We start from the raw sequence: 27,992 nt of genomic DNA, 5'->3' as shown, positions 1-27,992 counted from the left end.
TTTTTAGACAGATCCTTAAATTGCACACTAGCCTTCAAGTAATTACTATCACAGTTACAGATTTTATCTGAAAAATCACTATGCCCCTTTGTAATAGTTTCACATTTATTCTCCATCTCATTAATTTTACCCATAAATTTGGTGTGTAGGTTAGTCATATCCATGGAAACTTTTATTTGTAATTCACTAAATTTAGTATTTAATCATTCTCCCCACTCTGCTTTTAAGTTATCAAATTTCTCATTTAATTGTCTGTTATCATCTTTAAGTGACTCGAACTTGTTGCCAAATTTTTCATTGAGTAAACCCATTTGGGTGTTGAATTTTTCAGTTTGTGAATCAAATTTAGTATCAAACTTATCATTTAAACATCGCATATTCTCAGTTAACTGACGTTGCATAATTGCCATGAATTTAATAATATCATCATCTTTAAGCTCTGTAACATTTGATGAAAGATTCACTCTTTCCTGTGTGACTTTGGTATTATAGACTCCTGTATATTACTATTTCTACTTGTGCTCTGGTCTGCTTCTACTGTCGCCTTCACATCAGTGATATTACTATCACTTAAATTATGTGATTGCTGTCCTACATTTATTACATTTTGGACTCTTTCACCAAGATTTTCCTCATTAAAATTATGTGATTGCTGGTCCATAATTGGTTCCCTAGTTACCTCCTCATGAGGATTATATCCGCTTTCACTCCTCTCACCTGTCACTTCCAAGCTCTGGGTCGCATTATCTCCCACTCTCCTTGTTCGGGTGTACATTCTTCCTAATATCTTTATACACAGTTAAAATATCAGTGTTGTTGTTGTTGTTGTGGTTCTCAGTCCTGAGACTGGTTTGATGCAGCTCTCCATGCTACTCTGTCCTGTGCAAGCTTCTTCATCTCCTAGTACCTACTGCACCCTACATCCTTCTGAATCTGCTTAGTGTATTCATCTCTTGGTCTCCCTCTACGATTTTTACCCTCCACGCTGCCCTTCAATGCTAAATTGGTGATCCCTTGATGCCTCAGAATATGCCCTACCAACCGATCCCTTCTTCTAGTCAGGTTGTGGCACAAATTTCTCTTCTCTCCAATTCTATTCAATACCTCCTCATTACTTACGTGATCTACCCACCTAATCTTCAACATTCTTCTGTAGAATCACAGTTCGAAAGCTTCTATTCTCTTCTTGTCTAAACTATTTATCGTCCATGTTTCAGTTCCATACAAGGCTATGCTCCATACAAATACTTTCTGCAACGACTTCCTGACACTTAAATCTATACTCAATGTTAACAAATTTCTCTTCTTCAGAAACGCTTTCCTTGCCATTGCCAGTCTACATTTTATATCCTCTCTACTTCGACCATCATCACTTATTTTGCTCCCCAAATAGCAAAACTCCTTTACTACTTTAAGTGTCTCATTCCTTAATCTGATTCCCTCAGCATCACCCGAGTTAACTCGACTACCTTCCATTATCATCGTTTTCTTTTTGTTGATGTTCATCTTATATCCTCCTTTCAAGACACTGTCCATTCCGTTCAACTGCTCTTCCAAGTCCTTTGCTGTCTCTGACAGAATTACCATGTCATCGGCGAACCTCAAAGTTTTTATTTCTTCTCCATGGATTTTAATACCTACTCCAAATTTTTCTTTTGTTTCCTTTATTGCTTGCTCAATATACAGATTGAATAACACCGGGGAGAGGCTGCAACCCTGTCTCACTCCCTTCCCAACCACTGCTTCCCTTTCATGTCCCTCGACTCTTATAACTGCCATCTGGTTTCTGTACAAATTGTAAATAGCCTTTTGCCCCCTGTATTTTACCCCTGCCACCTTCAGAATTTGAAAGAGTGTATTCCAATCAATGTTGTCAAAAGCGTTCTGTAAGTCTACAAATGCTAGAAACGTAGGTTTGCCTTTCCTTAATCTAGCTTCTAAGATAAGTTGTAGGGTCAGTATTGCCTCACGTGTTCCAATATTTCTGCGGAATCCAAACTGATCTTCCCCGAGGTCGGCTTCTACCAGTTTTTCCATCGTCTGTAAAGAAATTGCGTTAGTATTTTTCAGCCGTGTCTTATTAAACTGATAGTTTGGTAATTTTCACATCTGTCGACACCTGCTTTCTTTGGGATTGGAATTATTATATTCTTCTTGAAGTCTGAGGGTATTTCACCTGTCTCATACATTTTGCTCAACAGATGGTAGAGTTTTGTCAGGACTGGCTCTCCCAAGGCTGTCAGTAGTTCTAATGGAGTGTTGTCTACTCCCGGGGCCTTGTTTCGACTCAGGTCTTTCAGTGCTCTGTCACACTGTTCACGCAGTATTGTATCTCCCATTTCATCTTCATCTACATCCTCTTCCATTTCTATAATATTGTCCTCAAGTGCATTGCCCTTATATAGACCCTCTATATACTCCTTCCACCTTTCTGCTTTCCCTTCTTTACTTAGAACTGAATTTCCATCTGAGCTCTTGATATTCGTACAGATGGTTCTCCTTTCTCCGAAGGTCTCTTTTTGCCTGCTTCTTTTGCTGCATTTTTGTGTTTTCTCCTTTCATCAATTAAATTCAGTATCTCTTCTGTCACCCAAGGATTTCTACTAGCCCTTGTCTTTTTACCTACTTTATCCTCTGCTGCCTTCACTACTTCATCCCTCAAAGTTACCCATTCTTCTTCTACTGTATTTCTTTCCCCTATTCTTGTCAATTGTTCCCTTATGCTCTCCCTGAAACTTTGTACAACCTATGGTTTAGTCAGTTTATCCAAATCCCATCTCCTTAAATTCCCACCTTTTTGCAGTTTCTTCAGTTTTAATCTACAGTTCATAACCAATAGATTGTGGTCAGAGTCCACATCTGCCCCTGGAAATGTCTTACAATTTAAAACCGGGTTCCTAAATCTCTGTCTTACCATCATATAATTATCTGAAACCTGTCAGTATCTCCAGGCTTTTTCCATGTATACAACCTTCTTTCATGATTCTTGAACCAAGTGTTTGCTATGATTAAGTTATGCTCTGTGCAAAATTGTACCTGGCGGCTTCCTCTCTCATTTCTTACCCCCAATCCATATTCACCTACTACGTTTCCTTGTCTTTCTTTTCCTACTGTCGGATTGCAGTCACCCGTGACTATTAAATTTACATCTCCCGTCACTACCTGAACAATTTCTTTTATCTCATCATACATGTTATCAATTTCTTCATCATCTGCAGAGCTAGTTGGCATATAAACTTGTACTACTGTAGTAAGTGTGGGCTTCGTGTCTATATTGGCCACGATAATGCGTTCATTATGTTGTTTGTAGTAGCTTACCCGCACTCCTATTTTTTTTTTATTCACTATTAAACCTTCTCCTCCATTACCCCTATTTGATTTTGTATTTATAACCCTGTATTCACCTGACCAAAAGTCTTGTCCCTCCTGCCACCAAACTTCACTAATTCCCACTATATCTAACTGTAACCTATCCATTTCCTTTTTTAAATTTTTTAACCTACCTGCCCGATTAAGGGATCTGACATTCCACGCTCCAATCCGTAGAACGCCAGTTTTCTTTCTCCTGATAATGACGTCCTCTTTAGTAGTCCCCACCCGGAGATCCGAATGGGGAACTATTTTACCTCCGGAATATTTTACCCAAGAGGACGCCATCATCATTTAACCGTACAGTAAAGCTGCATGCCCTCGGGAAAAATTACGGCTGTAGTTTCCCCTTGCTTTCAGCCGCTCGCAGTACCAGCACAGCAAGGCCGTTTTGGTTAGTGTTACAAGGCCAGATCAGTCAATCATCCAGACTGTTGCCCCTGCAATTACTGAAAAGGCTGCTGCCCCTCTTCAGGAACCACATATTTGTCTGGCCTCTCAACAGATACCCCTCCATTGTGGCTGCACCTACAGTACGACTATCTGTATCGCTGAGGCACACAAGCCTCCCCACCAACGGCAAGGTCTATGGTTCATGGGGGGGAAAATATCAGTATCATAGACATAGTACAAAAGAACAGTTCTATGGTTGGTGAAAGTATATTTTGAGTTGATAAAATATCAGTATCAACTCAAAGTATACTTTCACCAACCGTAGAACTGTTCTTTTGTACTATGTCTATCCTACTCATACCTGCAAGTATCTCACATTAGCTGTAAGTACTTATCCTTTCCAATGGGTTGAAGTTCGTGCCTTGGGCCTGAAGTTGTTAGTATATCCTTTTCAAGCCCCAAGTTGCAGCACCAAATATAACAATGCTTCTTCTTTAGTCTTTTTCTTCTTCTTGTTTATCCCGGCTTCTTGAGATCTCTTGTGAAGACACATGATACGCCAATTCTGTAGCGGTGTAGGACAATCAGTGAAGTTATGCAACAGTTAATAATTTAATTTTGAAATTGCCAGTTTATTGGCATTTATGGAAAGAAAAATGCTCTCATGCGGTCAGCAAACTTCGTGTAACATTTTGTGTGTGTAATGGGCCTTACTACGTGACAAATCATTCTAATGAATTAATTAAGCTGTTTTGCAATGTTGATAGGCAACATAATCAACAAGGTGATATGTGTCTCAATTAAAACTGGACCTCAATATTTTGAATAAACTTTCAGTTCATTTTTTGTCAAAATCAGCACTTGTCTCAAAATTAATTTGCAACTTCGTGCATTAAGTCTGAACGCATTTTCAACAAGTGTACGCGATTTACGCGTGTAATGTATTTCAAATCGAGCACGCTGGTTTCAGTTTTCCCTAATGGGCTAAACGACTCTTTTGTAATAACATGATGTGTCTGTCTCACGTAAAGTTTAAAAGAAACTGGATCTACTCTCCATTTGGGTCAAGATCACGAAATAAAATTCACCACATAGATCAGCGAACTGTACATGCGCACTTTTAGCACTCTAAGTGATAACTCACCTCGAAACTGGGTCTACTCTCCATTTGGGTCAAGATCACGAAATAAAATTCACCACATAGATCAGCGAACTGTACATGCGCACTTTTAGCACTCTAAGTGATAACTCACCTCAGAGTAAAATTTTTATGCATACAGAATTCAAAACACCTTCATATTAAACAAATAAATTACGGCATGTAATTACTAATGAAACATTTCCGATTCGAATAAACTACAAGAACTTGTATTTCATAATCAATAAAATTTTATCGCCTGAGAGAAATTATTAGTTTGCTAAAATGGAATCAGATTAGTCAACTCTTGTCTGGATGTTGTCACGAATCGACACTTTCTTGGAATGAATGAAATACCTGTACTGAAAAATGCTGTCTGTTGAGTAATTTACTGACTTTTATAACAAATTTGGTACCCTTTGCATTACTACAAGACGGCTACTATGGAACATTAAAGATGATCGGGTATTTATGATATGTCTTGCCAAAGCACTGGCATGTCACATATTGGACAATCTACAAGGAGTGTTGACATCAGATGCCAAAAATATCAGTGCCACACTTGTTTGCAATGAGCCTTTGCTGGGTACTGCTTGAATCTGTTGAAAACACAACAAATGCAGAACTCATTAGCACAGGAACCTCTAACATGCTATCAGTTGGAACAGATTGACAACAGAACATCTCGGTACAACCGTAACAGAACGTGACCATTTGACTTGTACTGAAAAAGGAGCACTTGAGCAGACACTGACATCTAAGAGCAGCACGAGTGGGAGCAGACTGCAGATAGAGCAAGAAGGCAGAGGGTACACATTATGAATATGATCCATCCTTCAGTGTTAGATAGCATCTGATGAAGGCGGCAAGCAACGGGACTGAAATATCATGCAAGGAAGACTGCAATATCCAGCAGTACATCCAGCTACCCAAGAATGTTGGCAATCACTGGGAAATCCTGAAGATACATTAAAAAACTGTGGTGAGGAGATGTGACAGAATATCAAACAGCTGGATGAGCTTTGACAGAGGAAAGGAAACTAACCCTAGAGCACTTGACATGGAATCACCCTGTTAGGAATATTTTCCCCGAAGTGACTCATCTGGGCAGAGTGAATCATATAGATTTCCTAGTAACCTCATTGTTTTAGACTTGATCTTGCTCATCTTTAATACACTGAGAAGTTCTCAGAAATATCCTGTGGTTAAAGTTTATTAATATCTTCCATGCTTCAAAGTGTATAATTCTTCTCATCTTTCCTTTCATTCAGTAGTATATCAAATAAATTGTTGCTGAAATGTTATCATCATTTACTATTTCAGAATGTCAGAAGAGGAGGCAGATGACACTGCAGATTCATTAGACATTAAACCACCACAAGCTGCAATTCTGCATCATCATCATCACAAATCGAGCTCACGCAGTGGTGGAAGCACCAAGCGTGACAAGCACTCTGAAAGTGGACGCCGAGATCATGTAAGTATTTGTGCTCTGTACAGCGAAAGTAAAGCCCTGACAGCTGACAGTGCTGTTACCATCTTTCAACTGCAAACTACAAAAGACTGCTGGCAGTATCAAAGCTACATGCCTGAAAATAACAGTTGCGTATAAAGTTGCATCATCACTGAGCCTTTGTCATAGAGATATATACAAAATTGTCTTACACAATTGACTGTTGTAGATACACACAACACCTGTGCAAAGGTTACTGTAACTGTCAGGGCCTGTCTTTCACGATATAGACTATAGCTGTAATTGAAAAAAATTTTATACAGATACCATTTAAGTGTTCATGCTTTGGGTAAATAATAGGAAATTTGGGATGGACTCATCTAAAAGAGAGTTTGAAGTGTAACCCAAGTCAGAATAACTGGAAAGAAAGAAAAAAAATTAAACTAGCGTGATCATGTCAGTAGCCAAAGTGGCAATAAGAATACATAGTCAGCATGAATTGCTGTAACACCAATTAAATGCTGCTAAAAATGCTGAGCCAAAAATTGAGGAAATCAGTACTGGAATATGAAATAGAAGCTCCATAAGTGTCAGTGGCTTTTTGACTATATCACCAACATCCACCTAATAGAGGGGGCAGAGTACAGAAAAACTAAAATTATTATACATTTGATAATCACACTTAGAATATGTGCAATCCACAGTTTGCATGGGTGAACCTCCCAGTTAGTCAGCAACAATCCATTTGTTGGTATCTGAGCAAGATAGAGTATGAGGGGGGGGGGGGGGGGGGGGGGGGGAAGAATATTGCCTCTGATATGAGATACATATGGCGGAAAAGAGAGTAAAACTCCATAGGAAGGATAATCTCAGTAGTGAGGGGTTGAAGATGGTGTGGCTGTTTCTGTAACAAATTACGGTACCGTATTTACTCGAATCTAAGCCGCACCTGAAAAATGAGACTCGAAATGAAGGAAAAAAAAATTCCCGAATCTAAGCCGCACCTGTAATTTTAGACTCTAAATTCAAGGGGAGAGAAAAGTTTTAGGCTGCACCTCCAAATCGAAACAAAGTTGGTCCATTGTAATACGAGACACAATTTAGGTCGAATGAATGACGATACAGCTACAGTAGTTTGGTTCGAGTCGTAAGCATAGCAGTTAAGCTTTACCAGGTAGCCATTGCTACGCGTCAGGCGCTCCGTCCGTATTTATTCGGGTACCCTTCCTTTTTCACGTGCTTCGTCTGGTTTGAATCGATTGCTTAGTTTGCTTCGATCTGATAATTGCCGTTTTCTTTGTTATAGGTGTTTGTGTCACTCTTAAGCTGAAAATGCATTACTGTACTGTGTCATGCATTGTTTGTCGCATTGTTTGTCGCATTCTGATAGTGCGTGTTTACGGCCTGTCGCGGCTCGCGGCATGGCTTGCTTTTGTGCGCGCTACCGCCGCTTACAAAAAAAAAAAAAAAAAGAGGAATCGTCTCATTAGTGAAACAATGGCAAGAGACTGCTATTTGTTGTTAGTTGCACTGCTGCTTTCTTTGATAATGATCAACAAGAACCAAATAATAGACTGCGTATGATAGAACATGTTCTGAACGAGAATTAGGTGAAAATTTTTCTCCGTTTGAAAATCTTTGCGGCCGCTTCTTTAGTACATCAAATTCTGCACAGAAATTAGTCATCTTAGGTTTAAAAATCTAGTCAGTTGCCGTGCTTCATTTCTGACTGTATCACTATTAGGCATAAGAATAATACGAATATAAACGTGACACGATACGTATATTCTTCCGCGTTTGCTGTTGTCTCACTCTAGTTTCGTAGTTTATTAGGCAGACAGGATTGAAATGAGATAGCAGCAAACATGAAAAATACGTGGCAAAATATTTATATTCGTATTCTTATGGTGAAGAGAATACTGCATGTGATACACAATTCATAAAAGTTCCTATTAGCTACCATTTCTTGTCACAGGTAGGAAAAAATTGAGAGCGTAGAGTTGGCCATGTTGACAAACATCCCAAACAGTCTTGCCAGTCGGATTTTCGTAGTACATTGAAATTATGCTACATTCGAAGATGAACAATACGGAATTTGTATGTACTTCATTGGATAATGTATGAAAATGCAGTGGTCGAAACTCGGGGCGGAGAAAAAAAGCTCGTCCTGCACCTCTGTTACTTGTGGCTGCACCTACCAACATTTTTCAAAACTTCCGCTTGCTTTGCACTCGATTCTAAGCCGCAGCCGATTTTTTGGATTACAAAGACCGAAAAAAAGTGCGGCTTAGATTTGAGTAAATACGGTAATTGACCATGTGCCATATAATGTGACTTATTGTTCCTTTATCTCCCATTACATCACACTCTTGGCAATGAACTGTCAACAATTTCATCACAGCTTCCACAACCATTTGTGCTTTGTGGAGATTTTGATGCTTATTTCAAGCTGTGGGACTTTCATTTTTTATTTACTGTTGCACCATAAATCAAGTACACTTCTCTTTTCTGTGTAATCCCCTACTTTAGAAATCCTATTGACCCAGTGTGTTAGCTGTCCCTTGATGCCCTGACCATTAAAAGAGTAAGGTTGTATCACCAGCCAGTTATGTATGTTTTCTAAAGTTGCATCATCCTCAAAGCATTCACTTACTAGTGCCTGCATGTGTAGTTCAAAGAGGTGATAATTGCAACATGCTAAGTTTGGAGTGTAAGGAGGGCAGTCATGCTATCACTCTCATTTCTTTCATTTGGGGCAGGTATTTTCATAAAGGAGACTGGCTTGAGTGGTTGCACCATAGGCTGCAGTATTCAAATCTAACATCACTCCAACGGTCCCAGAAATGTGCTATGTTGCTGGTGTGGTGCTGATGCCAAAAATCAAAATGAAAAATGACATTCTAGTCAAAAAACACAGTTGCATTAATGCTACTTATGCTAGAGTTTCCTCACCCATCCTTCGCCCTTTCTTACTGCCTTGTTTTGACTAGGCCATGTAATTTTGTATGCAAGTTTTATGAGAGATGACAGAGCTAGTCAAAAATGCATCTCCTTCATCTGCAGACATTACTGACAGTCTTTCTTCTTCTTTCGTTATAGCCTCTTCACAACTGTTGATAGCTCCTTTGTGGATTGCATTTTCTTCTTCTCCTCCTCCTCCGACATCCTCTTCATCCTTCCTGATCTTTCACACTGAGCAAGATGGTGCGGTGGTTAGCAAACTGGACTCACATTTGGGGGGAACAATGGGTTAGACTTGTGTCAGCCATCCAGATTTAGGTTTTCCGTGATTTCCTTATATCACTCCAGCAGGTGCTAGGATGGTTCCTTTGAAAGGGCATGGCCGATTTCCTTCCCCATCCTTGACACAATGCAAGCATGTGCTCCATCTCTGATGACCTCGATGTCAACGGGATGTTAAATCCAATTGTTCTGAGATCTTCAGTATTGTTTCCTCATGTCTGCTCCACTGGTGGCTCTATATCTCTGTCATTGATCTCTTGTAAATTCATTGGTGGTTAATTGCTTCCTCCATTTTCCTTCCCTTCCATCCTGTTTCCCAGTTCCAACTAGTCCTTAAGTTGAACAACCTATTTGGTTCTTGGCTTTCCATGTGTCCTGTCCATTATTCCCTGTACATTCTTTGTCATTCTCTCCATTTTCATCCTGATCACATATCCTGCAAATCTTGTCCTTTTCAGTTTGATTTCTCCTAATATTTGTTCTCATGCTCCTGTACAGTTCTTCACTTGGTCTTCACATCCATCTCTCACCATCACTTTTCATCGTAATCCCAGCTTTAGAAATCTTCTTGATGCCTTGTTTTAAATCCCAGTGTTTTCCTCAGAATTTTTGTGCCCCTTTCTCTAGTTGTTCGACACTATGTCTTCCTAGTGTTACTGTCTCAGCTGCATGTACTACTTCAGTCTTCACCATTGCCCTAATCTTAACATCTGTAGATATATTCTTTGTATTGTATTTCTGGTCATACTAAAGGCTGACCTCATCCTCTGTATTACTCCCTCATTGCTTCTATTTTTTCCTTGTATGTATTCTTCCTGGTATTTAAATTTGTCCATCTTTTACCCCCAGTGCCTTTGTTTTGTTTTGATGATCCTCAGTCCCATTCTTCAGGCTGTCATGCGTAGGTCCGCAAGTTATTTCCTTCCTTTTTTCTTCTGTCTTACTATTGCTGTTCTGCAAAGGCTGTGCAGTCCACTTGAGCCGTGTTGTAATTTTTACATCTTTTTGTATTCCCATTTCCTCGTTTATTGCTCTCTGTTGTCTGATCATTTCGTCCAACTGTATGTTGAACAAAATTGGTGACAGTCCATCTCCCTGTTTGACACAGGAGCTGATTTCAACCGCTTCTGGGAGTACTCCTTTGAATCTTACCTATAATTCTGATAGTTCATTACTAGCTTCCACCAAAATTGAAAGATTAAATCATGTGATTTCAATTACATCATATTATCTTTCCCACGTTCTAAAACATTTAACCAGGCTGTATTGTCTGATACCTGCCTTGGCACTTCCAAAACTTCCTGGCCTGCAAATTCTTCAGTATGTTTCAAATAATTATTTACTTCCATGGATTGCTTATTAAGTTCTTTTATTATTAAATCAACATTGTCTAGTTTTCCATTATGCAACTCCTCGTTTAAAGTGGATAGCATAAATATTTTAATATAGATCTCATTTTTCTCTTTATGAGGCTCAGTAATATGTTACTCGAGCTTTTATTTCATGTGTCTGATTTAGTACTTAATTCAGTGATTGAGTTACCTAACCTAGTACTTAACTCAGTACTTAGCTTAGATCAGCATTTGGAGTATGTATTCTAGTACTTAGTTCTGTACTTAAATTAGTGCTGAATTGTACACTCCAACTTTTGAATCACCTGGTATATTCGCCCCCATACGTTTTGTCATGACTGGCATACAGTGACACAGAAAATAAGCTTATTATCAGTCCAAATCAGCTGTGAAATATCACATTATATTAGAGCGCCCCTCCATAAACTGATTGTCACACCACTCTTAATTCCCCACAACAAACACACCACCACAATAAACAACAATAAAATCCAGTTTTCACTGAGTACAGCTCACAAAATTTCTTGCATAATTTGCGGCATCATGATATTGATGTGCAGGTGAAGTTAAGCCACAGACATGACTGCAGTCATTTACTAGGGTGTCATCTAGATAATGACCCAGTTGTAGACCTTTGTAGATGCAGTTGACCATCTTCCGACTCATGGAATAACGCAATGTTCTTCAATGTAATTGTTTCCTATGAATTTAATATTTTTCCCTCAACTACCAAATTCATCTTAAAATGTCTTTCGTTCCAGTGCAGTTATTTAATTTGTACCTTGTGTCTTAGTGTCCACTGTTGACTTTATTGTTAAAAGCAACATCGATTTATCATCATGATAACTTCTTTCAAATGTATTTTTTTTAAATTTGTATTTGATTTAGTCTTCTTAAAATTTCCTCACTTTTGTAGCACAGAAGTATTTGAGGGCTGTCGCTTTAACATATATCTTTAGACTTTGTCCCCACTGTGCTAGCTGAAATGCCATTTGAGAAACTGAGTTCTACCAAATTATATAGAGTTCTTCTTTGATGTGTGTACATATATTATGCTTTCCAAAACATCACGGAATCACTCCATATATTATACATTTACAGAACTGTCTCTGATGATGCGTGTCTGTACAAATTGTCTGTCTTAGTACATAGCTGTCAGACTAAACTAAAAGAGTCATTTATTTTGACATGAAGACATTGCAGTCTTCTCTTTTATTGCACACAGTGCACTTTCTTGGTGGGATGGCAGTGGCACAGAGGAAACTGCCAATCACCAAGTGCTGCGACTTGTGGAAAGACTGCTGTCATTGTCCCATCTGGCATATATGCTGTGTTTGCCCCTAACTTGGGCACATGCATATAAGAAACACAAAATTCCATCCACAGTATGCTAGTTGAAATGGACTACTTAACTAACACGAAAATTACTTCCAAATCTCACAATCATCATTCATTGGCAAGATAGCTGTGGTCCAACACATCACTTTCCCTGAAGTGATATGTTGCATCACAGTAGTTACTAGTAGACTCACTTCATGATCTGACAAAACCTGTATGTATAACACAGATAATGGTGCTACACATCTGTAGACTGACGGCCTCTGGTAGAGAGGCCACAGCTGTTCCTGATAAAGACACTGGGAATTTGTGACAAACATTTGTGTACAACTTCTTGTGAACTGGTTTCAAGACCATCTGTATCTTGTCATGCAACACATGGTCGTGACTGAGTCTCTTATGCCAATTTCAGCACCTCATAGAGATGACCAGAGAGATCCTCCTCACCCAGTTTAAACACATCTTGGAAACCCAATTCATGGATCCTAGTATCACTCATGAACTCTGAAACACAGTGGTTGTGGTATTGTGCTTGGCAGCTGCTTAGGAATGCAGTGTATTGTGAACTGCCAACTTTTCTAGGTTCTTGAAGCCAAACTTCGTACTTGCTACCAGTGAGGATTCAGGAGATACCATCCCATCATTAATAACATAAACCACCTAGAGTCAGCAATACAGCAACGTTTGTATGCAAGTCTCATCTAGTTGGCAAGATTTTTGATCTTGTGGAGGCTTGGGGACCTCAGGAGTGTGTTACTACGTTCATACAGTCTTTCCTGATATTTCAGTATTTACTATGTCGAAGAGCAGTATAGTGCTTTGTGTTAAGAACATCTTTGCTTTTATTTTTGCACCTTAAACCTATCAACATGATTATTGCAAATGATGCTAAAGAAGTGGAAAGAAAAAAGTTTGCATACATGGCACATTTGCCCTCAACTTGCATTGAAAATGAGATATATCGTTCTGAGCATGAGAGAGAACCTGAAGTTTCTGAGTTCTGTTTTTGAGCACAAGCTCTCTCTGTGACCACACTTGAACAACGTGATCCTTAGGTCTGTAAAAACCGCGTAATATTTTAAAGTACGTTAACCATTGGTGTTGGGAGAGTTGATCAGTTAATATCACCGAAGTTAAATCCTGAGTGCCCAATGTATGTACGGGTCAGTGAGCTTTCAAGTTATTCGTTTTTCAGTTTTAGACATTTTAATCACATCTGTCAGTTTCAGCAAGAACGCTAATAATCTTGCTACTGAATACCCTAAACAAGCAATTAACTCATCAATCTCCACAACGTCCTCTTCAGAAGTTGTGTTGCAAATAAATTCACTGTATATGACAAGGTATTAGAGCACATCTGGTGCATGTGAAAGAAGAGCTTGCTCATTTACTCAATTCTCGCTGTCACTCCAGTCAGAAGTACCCAGCAGCAAAAACTATTCTGAAATATGTAAGACAACCTTAGTTTACCAGAAAAGTTACAGAAGATTTAGTGTTTCGTTAGGTGTCTGAGCATGGTGTAGTACGGTAAAACAGTAGGTTGACATAGCAGTCAACGCAGAGTGTATGCGAAACTGTAGCTCCTTTCATAATCCCCACACCCTGGTCACTTCATGCCCCAAAAAAATTCAGACAGTCTGAATTCTCCAGTGGTCCCTCCCGATGATGTCACGTCCCAGGGTGTACTGTCTACATTTGTCTCTCAGCACCCTCACCTTTCCTAATCTTGGGTGACTCAAACACCCATAACTCCTTGTGGGGTGGTACAAATGACCAATGGCTGCAATAAAGACACCAAAACTTCAGTGGCACGACTCAATTTTTGCCTCTTGAGCTCAGTGCCCCCGCACACTTAAGTTTGGCACACAGCACTTATTTCGCCATTGGTCTCTCCTTTTGCAGCCCTGGTATTTCACCGTCAATCCATTGGAGGGTCCATGATGACCTGTGTGGTAGTGACCACTTCCCTATCTTCCTGTCCCTCCTTTAACATTGCTCCCTTGGACGTTCTTCATAATGCTCACTGGGATGGGTTCCCCTCTGCTATCGTCCTTAGCTCCCCATTGCAAGGCAGTATTGATGTGGCTGTTTAGTGTACAATTGCAGCCATTCTTTTGGTGGCCGACCAGGCCATCCCCTGTTCCTCGGGATCCCCCCATCGAAAGATTGTACCCTGGTGGACCTGAGAGATTGCTATGGCCATTAGAGATCATAGATGGGCTCTCCAATGCCATAAGTGGTACTCTTCATTGGCACACCACATTGCATTTAAACACTCCTTGCCCTTGTCCACTGCCTCATAAAACGGCAGAAGCAAGAATCCTGAGAATGGTATGTTTTCACCATTGGATCATGTACTTCTCCATGACAGGTGTGGGCAAAGTCAGATATTTCTACAGCTTCCAGTCCCCCACAGGTGTACCAAGATTTCCTTAGATGGTGCCATTTATACTGATCCATCCACTGTTGCCAAACATTTTACTGAACATTATGCCCACACATCTTCGACTTAGAACTACTGCCCCACCTTTCGCCTAATTAAACAGCCAATGGGGTGAATGCGCTTATCTTTTACTACCCACCATCTAGAGCCATATAATGCTCCGCACAGTGAATGGGAATTCTCCAGTGCCCTAGCCCATTGCCCTGATACGGGCCCAGGGATAGATTGCATCCAGAACCAAATGCTGAAACATCTCTCAGTGAATTGTCAGTGTCACATCTTTGCCCTCTTTAATCAGATCTGGAATGAGGGTGAGCTCCCATCTCAGTGGCGAGAGAGCACGATAGTTCTGGTATGGAAACTGGGTAAGTACCCCATAGAGATGGACAGTTATCAGCCTTTCTGACGTTCTCTGTAAGTTGCTCAAATGCATCGTGAGCAAGCAGCTGTGTTGTCTCTATGAGTCTCTGGATCTTTTGGCTCCATCTCAGGGCAGTTTTTGCAAAGGCCGCTCCACTGCTGATAATTTGTTTCACCTGGAGTCCACCACCTGGACAGCCTTTGCATGTTGCCAGCACCTCATCCCTGTCTTTCTCAACCCACAGAAGGCTTATGACACAACATGGTGTCACCACATCCTTACTAAGGTACATGATTGGGGTCTTCGGAGCACACTCCCCGATTTTTGTCAAGAACTTCCCGTCACACTGTATGTGCAGGTTGAAGTGGGTGTTTCCTGCAGTCCCCCTCATATCCGAGAAGAGGGTCCTGCAGGGCTCTCTGTGCCCCTCTTTCTAGTGGCCATCAATGGTCTAGCGTCGGGTCTTTGGTATCACCCTTGTTACATGTCGACAATTTTGGCTTTTATAATTGCTCCTCTGGTATGAGTGTTGCTGAGCATTGCCTGCGGAGTGCCATATGAAAGGATCAGTCGTGGGCTCTCATCCATGGCTTTTGGTTTTCGGCTGCCAAGACTTGTGTAAGCACTTCTGTCACCGTCATGCTGCCTACCCACACACAAAGCTTTACCTGGATGATTAATTACTACTTGTAGTTGAGACACACCACATTTTGGGACTGGTCTTCGATTCCCAGATGTGGCTTCCCCACCTTCGTCAACTTAAGTGAAGTGCTGGTAACACCTCAGTACACTTCGCTGCCTCAGTTACACTAGCTGGGCTACAGATCGCTCTGCCCTTTTGCAACTCTACAAAGCTCTGATTTTGTCTCGTCTTGATTATGGGAGTTTTACAGATGGTTTAGAATCACCCTCAGCATTGCAGATACTGGACACCATTTGTCATTGTGGGGTCCGACTTGCAACAGGAGTCTTCCGAACTAGCCCTGTGAACAGCATACCAGCCAACGCTGGAGTCCGTTCATTACCTGTCAGGTGCCAATAACAGCTGCTATATGCATTTGTAGCTTTCTTGAACGTATTTTAAACATAGCTGCGCAGCAGCAACGGTTCCACGTAATAAGACTATAAACAGCCGACCAGTTGCAATGGATAAAGAAATCTTTACCTAGGTTTCAACAGATTTAAATCTGTCTTCTTCAGAAGGCGGCAATTTTACGTTAGTCCATACTAATGTAAAATTGCCGCCTTCTGAAGAAGACAGATTTAAATCTGTTGAAACCTAGGTAAAGATTTCTTTATCCATTGCAACTGGTCGGCTGTTTATAGTCTTATTTCTTGAACGTCCTAACTACTGTGTCCTTTTCCATGGAACGGAGCCCTATCTCCCACAACAGCAACCCAGAACTGAATTTACAATTGCTGCACACCTGTAGTGTCTCTGTTCATAACTGCAATTTCATCCACAGTCGTCTCTGGTCAGGGAGACATCGCATCTGCCCCCATGGCTTGTGCCCTGACCTCAGATTTGTCTTGAAGTCTCCTTTGATCCAAAAGATTCCGTTGACTGCAAGATTTTTTGCCGCCTGTTCTTGGCTGTCTTTGATACATATCCTGGTTCAGAAGTGGTCTTCATTGATTGCTTAAGAAGCAATGGATGAACAGGCTTTGCATATACACATGCATGGTGGAGTGAACTCCACTGTCTGCCAATTGGCTGCAGTGTCTTCACTGTTGAATTGATGACTATTAAACTATCCCTTAGCAGTGTTCATTCTTGCACTGGCAAGAGTATCCTAATCAGTAGTAACTCCCTGGCAGCTTTCAGGCTATAGAGTACTGCTACTCTCCTCACCCACTGGTTACTGCTCTGCAGGATCTTGTTTCTGACGTCCACCAAGCTGTATGGCCAGTCATTCTCATTTGGACCCCCGTCATGTGGGGATTTCGGGAGATGAGTGAGCTGACTGGTTGTCCAAGCTGGCCACCAGGATTCCAGTTCTGGAAAAGGAGGTCCCAGAACCAGACCATCAGTCGGTTATACGCCATCAATTGCTGGAAGTCTGGAAATTGGAATAGTCTGGCTTGATCACCCCCAAACAAACTGAGGACAATTAAGGAGACCACAGCTACATGGCAGTCTTCCCTGTGTGCTTCTCACAGGGAATCCACCATCCTCTGTTGACTCCACATTGCCCAAACTTGGCTGACTCATGGCCACATTCTCCAACATTAGGGTCCCCCTCATTGCCGATCTGGAGCCCACCTGACGGTGGCCCACTTACTCATAGGCCCCCAATGTATCACTCACATAGGGATTAAGAGGGTAAGATTAGAATAATTACTGCATGCACAGACATATACAAAAATCAACCTTTCCACACTTGATACGTGAATGGAACAGGAAGAAACCTAACAACTGGTACAACGGGACGTACTCTCTGTCATGCACCTCACGATGGTTTGCAGAGTATAGATGTAGATGTAGGGTACCCTAATTTGGCTGCTTTGAGGTGCATCTTAATCTTTCTGACATGCTCCCTCTGGTGCTAGCAGATGATGCCAAAGCAGCTGATGTGGTGTTAAGTTTTGCCCACAAAGGTGGTTTCTATTCATCCCTGCGTCATAGAATCACAAGAGGAGAAGGTATACTTGAAAAAGGCTGTGTGGTACAGGAAGATTCCAGTTAGATTACATCATGGTCAGACAGAGATGCCCTGTTGGGTAGAATCGCAAGAGGAGAAGGTATACTTGGAAAAGGTTGGTTGATATGGGAAGATTTAAATTGATTCCAAATGAGATTCCAAAATCAGGATACTGGATTGTAAAGGCATACCCAGGAGTAGATATAGACTCAGATCATAATGTAGTAGTGATGAAGAGCAGTCTCAAGTTTATCTTAAACTCAAAGAAGTGGGATACGGAGGTACTAAGGAATGACAAGATAGTTTGAAGCAATAAGGAACAGCTCAGTGATCAAATAAGACAGAAGGGGTAGATAATATTCCATCAGAATTTCTAAACACATTGGGGGAAGTGGCAATAAAACGACTATTCAGGTTGGTGTGTAGAATGTTTGACTCTGGCAACGTACCATCTGACTTTTGGAAAAATATCATGCACACAATTCTGAAGATTGCAAGAACTGACAAGTGTGAGAATTATCACACAATCAGCTTAACAGCTCATACGTCCAAGTTGCTGACAAAGATAATACATAGAAGAATGGAAAAGAAAATTGAGGATGTGTTAGATGACGATCAGTTTGGCTTTAGGAAACGTAAAGGCACCAGAGGCAATTCTGACATTGTGGTTGATAATGGAAACAAGGCTAAAGAAAAATCAAGACGCGTTCATAGGAGTCATCGACCTGGAAAAAGCATTTGACAATGTAAAATGATGCAGGATGTTTGAAATTCTGAGAAAAAATAGGGGTAAGCTATAGGGAGAGACAGGTAACATACAATATGTACAAGAGTCAAGAGTGGACAACCAAGAACGAAGTGCTTGGATTAAAAAGGGTGTAAGACAGGCATGTAGTCTTTCACCCTTACTGTTCGATCTGTACATTGAAGAAACAATGATGGAAATAAAAGAAAGGTTGAGGGGTGTAATTAAAATTCAAGATGAAAGGATATCGGTGATATGATGTGCTGATGATGTTGCTATCCTGAATGAAAGTGAAGAAGAATTATATGATCTGCTGAATGGAATAAACAGTCTGAGTGCAGAGTATGGATTAAGAGTAAAATCAATGAAAGACAAAAGTAATGAAACGTAGCAGAAATGAGAACAATGAGAAACTTAACATTAGGATTGACAGCCACGCAGTAGATGAAGTTAAGGAATTCTACTACCTTGGCAGCAAAATAACCAATGGCAGATTGAGCAAGGAGGACATCAAAAGCAGACTAGCACTGGCAAAAATGGCATTCCTAACCAGGAGAAGTCTAATAGTATGAAACATAGACCTTAATTTAAGGAAGAAATTTCTGAGATTGTACGTTTGGAGCACAGAATTGTATGGTAGTGAAACATGACTGTTGGAAAACCAGAACAGAAGAGAATCGAAGCATTTGAGATGTGGTGTTACAGACAAACGGTGAAAATAAGGTGGACTGATAAGGTAAGGAATGAAGATTCTGTGCAGAATCGGAGAGGAAAGGAATATGTGGAAAATACTGACAAGAAGAAGGGACAGGATGATAGGACATCTGTTAAAACATCAGGGAATGACTTCCATGGTACTAAGGGAGCCGTAGATGGCAAAAACTGTAGAGGACGGTAGAGATTGTAATACATTCAGCAAATAATTGAGCACATGCTGTAGGTTGCAGTGGCTACTCTGAGATGAAGAGGTTGGCACAGGAGAGAAATTCTTGGCGGACCACATCAAACCAGTCAGAGGACTGATGACTCAAAAAAGTGGTAGGGCTTTTTGGCCCCGTTGACCACCTCCTGTGCCCCCCTCCCCCTGCCCTGGCCTCACTTCTGGTGTCCTTTGTCAGCCCTTGCTCGGTGGCCTAGCCTGGCCTCTAACCTTTCCACCCTTTTATTCTCTTTATTCTTTTTCTGGTTGTAATGCCTTGTCTTGACTGATCTTTTAATGACCTGGCTGTGATGTCTTTTTTGTGACTTTTATCTCCTTTTTTTTTTAGTTCTGTTAGTTACACTAGGTTTTCCAGAATTTGCCTTTTGCTTCCTTCCTTTGACGACCACTCCTACGTTTCCTCCCCCTGTGGGTCCGGGGTAAGAAGAGGCCCAAGGTATTCCTGCCTGTCGTAAGAGGCGACTAAAAGGAGTTTCACATGTCTCGGCCTTTATGTGATGGTCCCCTGTAGGATTTGACCTCCAGTCTTCGAAATTTTCCTGAAGAGCAAGCCAATTGGGGAAGGGCGCCTTACATGGTGCATCATGTCCATTGTGCACTGAGGTCTTTGGCCCACTTTCTCATCGTCGCATTTCAGTCCCGCTCATTCGCTTTCTCTGGAGTGAGGACACCTTCCTGGGTGCGTTTTCCACCATGCACTATGCAGTGTCGATTTCTGCGTCGACGATGACCATGGACTTCTTTGCACCTGATACCCAGCACGGGCTGCCACACATTTCAGTGTAGCTCATGGTAGTTACGTGGCCATTGATTCATCAATTTGCAGCCCAGGGGTTCTCCCATATATCTATAGGAGAGAACATGATGACCTGTGTAGTAGTGACCCCCATTTTCCTGTAACTGCCCTGGTGTCAGGCCCATGGACACCTGCCCAGATGGGCTTTAAACAAGGCGATCTGGGAAACTTGCACCTCTGCCGACACAGTACCCACACGGTAACATGAATATGATGGTTGAGCAGGTCACAAAAACAATTGCTTCTGTGACAGAAAACGCGATCCCTCGCTCTTTAGGGTGCCCCCGGTGTAAGGCAGTCCCTTGGTGGTTGCTAGAAGTCACTGAAGCAATTAAGGAGTGTCGGCAATCTGTACAGTGGTATAAGTGGCACCCTTTCCTGGAGCACCTCATAGCCTTTAAACGGGTATGTGCCCGCGCGTTCACCAACTTATCAAAAGACGGAAGCAGGAGTATTGGTCGAGACACGTCTCGACCATGGGGTGACATACGTCACCTTCCCAAGCCTGGGCAAAGATCAGACGTATTTTCCGGTACCAGACCCCAACAGTTGTTCCCGGTGTTACCATAAATGGCTTGTTATATACCTATGCAAATGCAATTACCGAGCACTTTGCTCGAGCCTCTGCATCGGAGAATTACACCCCCCCCCCCCCCCTCCCCTCCCCTCCCCGCCCAGCCTTTCACACTCTCAAACGGCGGCTGGAAGAGAAAGTCCTCTCCTTCACCACATGCCAAAGTGAATCCTATAATGCCACATTTACAGAGTGGGAGCTCCACAGTGCCCTTGCACATTACCCCGACACAGCTCCTGGGCCTGATCGGATCCACAGCCAGATGATTAAACTTCTCTCATCTGACTACGAGCGACATATCCTCATCATCTTTAACCGGATCTGGTGCGATGCCATCTTCCCATCACAATGGCAGGACGTCCGCCGCTCGTGGTCTCGCGGTAGTGTTCTCGCTTCCCGAGCACGGGGTCCCGGGTTCGATTCCCGGCGGGGTCAGGGATTTTCACCTGCCTCGAGATGACTGGGTGTTTGTGTTGTCCTCATCATTTCATCATCATCCAGGAAAGTGGCGAAATTGGACTGAGCAAAGATTGGATAATTGTACGGGCGCTGATAACCACGCAGTTGAGCGCCCCACAAACCAAACATCATCATCACAATGGCAGGAGAGCACCATCATTACAGTGCTCAAACCCAGTAAAAATCTGCTTGATGTTGACAGCTATTGGCCCATCAGCCTCATCCACGTTCTTTGTAAGCTTCTGGAATGTATGGTGTGCCGGTGGTTGGGTCACGTGGCCTACTGGCTCCATGTCAGGGCAGCTTTCGTCAGGGTCGCTCTGCCCTTGATAATCTCGTGTCCCTCGAGTCTGTCATCCGAACAACCTTTTCCAGACGCCAACGCCTGGTTGCCATCTTTTTTGACTTACATAAAGTGTGGCAGGATAATGCTGTGACAGAACAGCCTAAGATGCCATGCTTATTGACCAAGTCACCTGACTTTGAATTGCAACACAAGATCTGGTCAGTTATTAACCAAATAAGAACCAGCAATGTACGGCATGCCAACTCTTTGCAGATGTGTAAGAAAATAACTTCTCCTAGTTGTGACTGTGGGGCTGAGAATCAGACTATTTGCCATGTGTGAGGGCGGTTTGAAAAGTTCTCGAAATTACCACGAGAGGTCAGCGCTAGTGCAATGAGCTGTTCACGTGATATTCATTGGACTGTTGTTGCCTGTAAACACGTGCCACGTGAGTGCTCTTGGAAGAGAGGTTTATAGGTGATGTGGCTCTATTGTTGTTCCTGCCTAGTGATTTGAGAAGATGAAAAAAATCGAGATTCGAGCAGTGATTAAGTACTTCGTAAAGAAAGGTATGAAAGGAAAGGACGTTCATGCCGATTTCCAGAATACACTGGGGGACTCTGCTCCTTCATATCCAACTGTTGCCAAGAGGGCAAATGAATTTAAATTTGATCAGGAGAGCTTAAGATGATGGTCCGCACAGTGGTCCGCCAAGATGTGTCACTACTCCAGAAATCATTGTGAAAGTGCACAAAATGGTCATGGAGGATTGCCAATTGAAAGTGCATGAAATTGCTCAAGCTTGACAGATATCATCTGAAAGGGTATCTCACATTTTAACTGAAGAATTAGAAATGAAAAAATTATCTGCAAGATGGGTGCTGCGATTCTTGATGCGTGCCCACACACGTGCCGTCGCCATGGCAGAACTACATGAACTAAGGCACGAATTGTTGCCACACCTGCCTTATTCAACATAAGACCATTGTGGGCAAATGCATTGTCTGAGAAAAGATAATGATCTTAAAAAGAATTGGGGGGGGGGGGGGGTAGGATGAGGGAGAGAATGCTTTCTTGTCCACTGGGTAAAGCCGAGCTGAGTAACATGCCTCTCATAGTCCTCAAAACTTCTATACTTGAGTTTTTGCATAAATCAGTTTGCCTAACACACCCATAACAACATTTTTGTAGTTATACAATTTACAGTTTTAAGTGGTACCTTTCTCTTATTGGTTTGTAATATTAGACAAAAGCTGTGTAACTTAACAGTCATGTGAAAAGTTGCATACCTTTCTGAGAATTCTCCAGCTTCTAATGTCTAACATATACATTTGTTTAAGGTTCATCCTAACAAGTCTGATGCGTCATCGAGGAGAAAAACCCATCACAGATCTAGGGAGCACAGGGAACGTAGAGAAGAACGAATCAGAGAGAAACATCATCACAGGTACAGTTTAACCTTTTTGGAAGACTAAAATATCTGTAGTGTCACCGGTTTTTCTAATAAAAGTTGTTGATTCTCCAATAAAACTACTGATCACCTTACTTTATCAATTTTAGTTGTACCCAGATGTGCTGATCTTTCAAAATGATTTCAATCCATGTTAAAATTTTATTATACTGATACCTCACAGAATAAACATTTTCCAGTGTTTGTCTGAGGTTTTATGCATGTAATGAAGAGACATGAAAAAACTTAATCGTATGAAATGATTGTATCATGCATTTAAGTTGCATCCTAGAGATTTGTTTCTTTTAAAAATTTTGACACATGGTAATTCACATATACAAGATAAAATTATGATTTCTGAAGGTCATCAAATTGTATTTCGTGTGTCCAGACTGTAGTTATGTCTAAGACTATTCCTCATATTGCCTGATAAATGCTGCTAAGTTAGTTCTCAGTACCAGAAAATTGGAACCACAAACTTATCTGAATATTTAGAAAATTATCTTCTCCATATAAATTATATTTAAAGTAGAATAACTAAAGAATGGACGCATAATTGTATTGTGGAAGGCTGGCTTATGTAGTCATACAGCTGATTTTAAAATGTGTGAGGAATGTTCTGCAACTTTTGGCTCCGAGAAGTCGAGTAACAATCAGTTGTTTGTGTTCAGACATGTCTGAATACATGCTGTAGTGAAATGCTAAAGTTTCTTTTAATACTTTTGCAGTTAGTGCTGATTAGTTAGCATCAAAAGCTATCACAATCACGTTAGAAAATAGTAGAATGGCAAACAATTTTACAACACAACTTTATTGGGGAGTAACAGTAGATTGGAGCCTTGTGGAAATGCTATTAGTGTTTCGAGAAGACAGTCGCCCCACCACTCTCAGATAGTTGAAAGGTGATTTCAACTTCAGGACAATTTGTCACCAAGGTTTGTTCACTTCATTGATCACTGAAGGGGCATTTTTTGAGTTGTGTAAACCTTTAGCATTGAGTTGTCAATACACACACACACAGAAGAAAGAAAACTTGCTACCTTATATAGTTATCCTTAGAAATCCAGAGTAAAATACACACAGGAAACACACACCACTCCTATGCCCCAACATGGTGATGGCTGGACTAACTGTCCAATGCTATTTTTCGGCAGGTATACTGGTTGTGGTTTGGGTGGATTGGGTAGAGGAAAAGGCAGGCAGGGAGAGGAGGAAGACGGACTCAGCGGAGGGGTTCTGGAAGGATTGAAGGTTATGCTGGACTTCCAGGATGGGATCACTCTGGCAGAGCTTATAGGCAGAGGTATCTGTTGGCAGAGACCTTCCATTACGCAGTCACTGCAGCTCATCATGAAAGTGATGAAGCCTTTGTCTGCAAGGAGGATGATTATGTCTGGATCTGTTTTCTGGTTTGTCTTTTCTTCTGCCGAAAGGTTAGTGTTCTTATGAAGGGACTGGGGGAAGGATGGTGAGGTCAAACTGGAGGTAAGGAATTCCTGGAAGCTAATTAGGGCGAGGTTAGTTTGAAGGAGAGGAGGGTCACTGTTAGATGGTGGTATGAACTGATGGGTGGCTAGCAGCTCGGAGGGAGGTGGTCGGTTTGCCGGCTACGAATGCAGGAGGGAGGTGTGGCAGGGATAAGAGCTGGCACAATTGTAGCAGCTAGTTGAAAGTGGCACAAGCTGAAGGCAACATGGGGACAAAGGAAGGGGAAACTGAAACTTTCTGGCAGATTTAAACTATGTGCCGGACCGAGACTCGAACTCGGGCCTTTGCCTTTCGCAGGCAAGTGCTCTACCAAGCTGTGAGAATGGGTTGCGAGTCATGCTTGGGTTGCTTAGTTGGTAGAGCACTTGCCTGCAAAAGGCAAAGGTCCCGAGTTCGAGTCTCGGTCCGGCACACAGTTTTAATCTGCCAGGAAGTTACATATCAGCGCACACTCCACTGCAGAGTGAAAATCTCGTTCTGGAAGGGAAAACTGTTAGGTGGGGGGTGTGAGGACAATAGGTTACCTGAGATAGAAGCCAGGACGATTACGGAAATGGAGCGTGTGTTATAAGGGTAACACTTATCTGTGTACTTTAGAGAGAAGCAGGAGGGAAGGTCCTAATAGCTCGGATTGTGGAGCAGCCATAGAAATTGGGCATGTTGTGTTCAGCTGCATGTTGTGCAACCAGCTGGTCAACTTTGTTCATGGCCACAGTTTGGCAGTGGCCATTCATCCTTGTGGACAGCTGGTTGGCAGTCATACTGACATAAAAAGCTATACAGAGACTGTATATGATGTGGCTGCTTTGAGAGGTGGCCTGGCCATTGATAGAGTAGGATAAGCCTGTAATAGGATTGGAATAGGAAGTGCTGAGTGAGCGGATTGGGCTGATCTTGCACATTGGCCTGCCAAAGGGATCACATCTGTGGCAAGAGATTGGGAATGGGAGTCGCATAGAGGTGGACCAGGGTGTTTTGTAAGTTAGTTGGGTGATGGAACACCAGTTTAGAAAGGATGGGCAGGATGTCCCTTGTCAACCCCTCACAGCACCCGTATCTTGCCTAGCTGACCTCTTCTACTTACCACAGCTTCCAAAACTTGCTCCCAACACTTCACAAAACTGAGAACCCATGCAAATCCAAAATGCTGTTGTTAACCTCTCCACCAAAAACCCCAGTCTTCTAGAAGTTTCAGTCCTATCCACAGGCCTAACCTTCAGCCCTGCACCCAATCTTAGCCATGTTGGATTTGTCAGAGACTTACTACTCTCCTTCTCCCAATCCCTATGATGGATACACTTCTTTGCCATCAATCCCCAAATCAAAGCCAAACTAATCCCAACAATGAATGTTGCCTCTCTCAGTTCATACCACCATCTAACAGTGACCCTCCTCTCCTTCAAACTAACCTTGCCCTAATTAGCTTCCAGGAATTCCTTACCTCCATTTTGACCTCACCATCCTTCCCCCACTCCCTTCATAAGAACACTAACCTTTCAGCAGAAGAAAAGACAAACCAGAAAACAGATCCAGACATAATCATCCTCCTTGTAGACAAAGGCTTCATCACTTTCATGATGAGCTGCAGTGACTGCGTAATGGAAGGTCTCTGACAACAGATTCCTCTGCCAGAGTGATCCCATCCTGGAAGTCCAGCATAACCTTCAATCCTTCCAGAACCCCTCTGCTGAGTCCGTCTTCCTCCTCTCCCCAACAAGAAGCTGCACACCCATCTTCTATGTGCTCCCCAAAATCCACAAACCCAGCAATGCTGGGTGCTCCATTGTAGCTGGCTATTGTGCTCCCACTAAAAGAATTTATGCTCTTGTTGACCAACACCTTCAACCAATTGCCCAAAATCTAGCCTCCCACATTAAAGATACTAATCGCTTCCTTCACTGACTTACCACAATCCCCAGCCCTTTACCTCCTGCATCCCTACTCGTCAATGTTGACGCCGCCTCCCTACACTCCAACATCCCTCATGCCATGACTTTGCCGATATTGACATCTTTCAGGCTCCAAACCACCACTTCATTCCTTGTACACTTTACCAACTAAATTCTGACCCATAACTACTTTTCCTTCGAAGGGATCTGCAGCACAGTCCTGAGCACCTGCATGGCTCTTTCCTATGACAACCTGTTTATGGGCCACCTAGTGCAGGGTTTCCAAAACTGTGTTCTGTGGAACACTGGTGTTCTGTGGGAAGTGAATAGGTGCGTCATGGAAAACTCTTAATAAAATGGCCTTTTTTAAATATTTTGGCAATACTAATTACTTTTTAGAATTTTATTATGGTTTCTGTGTTACAAATTATGATTTAAAGTTGAAGTAGTTGTTGAATAAAACAAGATTTTCTCATTTTTTAAAAATTTTATTAACCTTCAAAATAAATAAGATGGCCGTCCATAGTACCAGCATTTTCAAATTGTTCTGAGCTGTGTTACTGTTCAAATTACGTGCTAGAAAAACCAAATTGCAATTTAACCACAGCTACTTAAAGGAGATAGGAAGCTAGGGATCTTTGCTGATGGACAAACTCATGGTTGGTACATAATTTTAATTTCAACTACAGGACAAATTTCATTATTACAAAATTACAAATTAGATAACAATATGAAAATTTAATTCAGACCTTTGTCCTCTTAAGAAAATATACAACTGACTTTAACCAGAAAAACTATGTGATTGGAGCAAGAATTAACATAACAAACAGTTTTTAAAAAATAATAATTAGGTCTGATTACAAAAGGATTACACAGTCACCACCATAAGCAGGCTATTAAGTTCATTGCTTTCATAACCAAAATTTACACAACACTAATGATTCAGCTTGAGTTACTTAAGAAAAGATCTCGTCCATCCCAGCGGACAGGCCAGATAATTAACAAAAGGATGGAAGCGTGGCTTATATACGGTGGTACTCAGAACAAACGAGTAGAAAGCAACCACCAAACAATTTCAAAGATGATCAGGCTGCAAGCCAGGGCAGAAAACACGCCGAACACACACACGATCTCAGCCTGTCCGCCAAAGTGACAAACTCCAACTGCCCCACATACCAGACCATTTGTGTAACAGCAAATAATTCACGTGGCAGATAAATGCAACTCGTGATTCAACTTTTTCGAGACCATGCAAGGCTTACTATCTATGTGACTATCTGTAACATGACTGAAAACCAAACTGAGACATCTACCAAATAAATGAACAATTAAAGTTACACTGAGTCGACAAAAGCTCTGTCTTTCATATTAAAAGAAAGTCTAAAACCAAAACTGGGCGAAGAGTGAGCACACTAATTAACGTACTACATCAAATTAACACTGCAAGGAAACGTAAAACTCTAGACTTCGCAAGTTCAGTAAAACACCTAACTGATCTCTGGCAGATACAACATGCCACCATAAGTTTCACAAATCTTCACTGGTTAACAGCAGAATATGAATCATACGTAACTTAATGCTTCCAGTTACTCGATGAGGAGATGTCCGGTATGAGATGATGGACCCACCACCA

General features: G+C 41.7%; 1 protein-coding gene across 7 annotated transcripts in view; it reads left to right on the top strand.

The window, feature by feature from the left end:
- LOC126175951 (cyclin-dependent kinase 11B) overlaps nt 1-27,992 on the top strand; it is a 134,632-nt gene that overhangs the window by 28,117 nt on the left and 78,523 nt on the right. For all 7 annotated transcript variants that reach the window (XR_007535627.1, XM_049923037.1, XM_049923036.1 and 4 more), the window contains exons 2-3: nt 6,224-6,377; nt 22,873-22,979. Coding sequence is in view for 6 of the 7 variants with exons in the window: in XM_049923037.1 (XP_049778994.1) it covers nt 6,224-6,377; nt 22,873-22,979 (261 nt within the window). In the remaining variant the exon portion in view is untranslated. The remainder of the gene's footprint in view (nt 1-6,223; nt 6,378-22,872; nt 22,980-27,992) is intronic.

This window comes from Schistocerca cancellata, chromosome 3, assembly GCF_023864275.1.
Source record: "Schistocerca cancellata isolate TAMUIC-IGC-003103 chromosome 3, iqSchCanc2.1, whole genome shotgun sequence".
Classification (NCBI taxonomy): Eukaryota; Metazoa; Arthropoda; class Insecta; order Orthoptera; family Acrididae; genus Schistocerca; species Schistocerca cancellata.
This window is presented reverse-complemented; position numbering and strand designations above follow the sequence as displayed.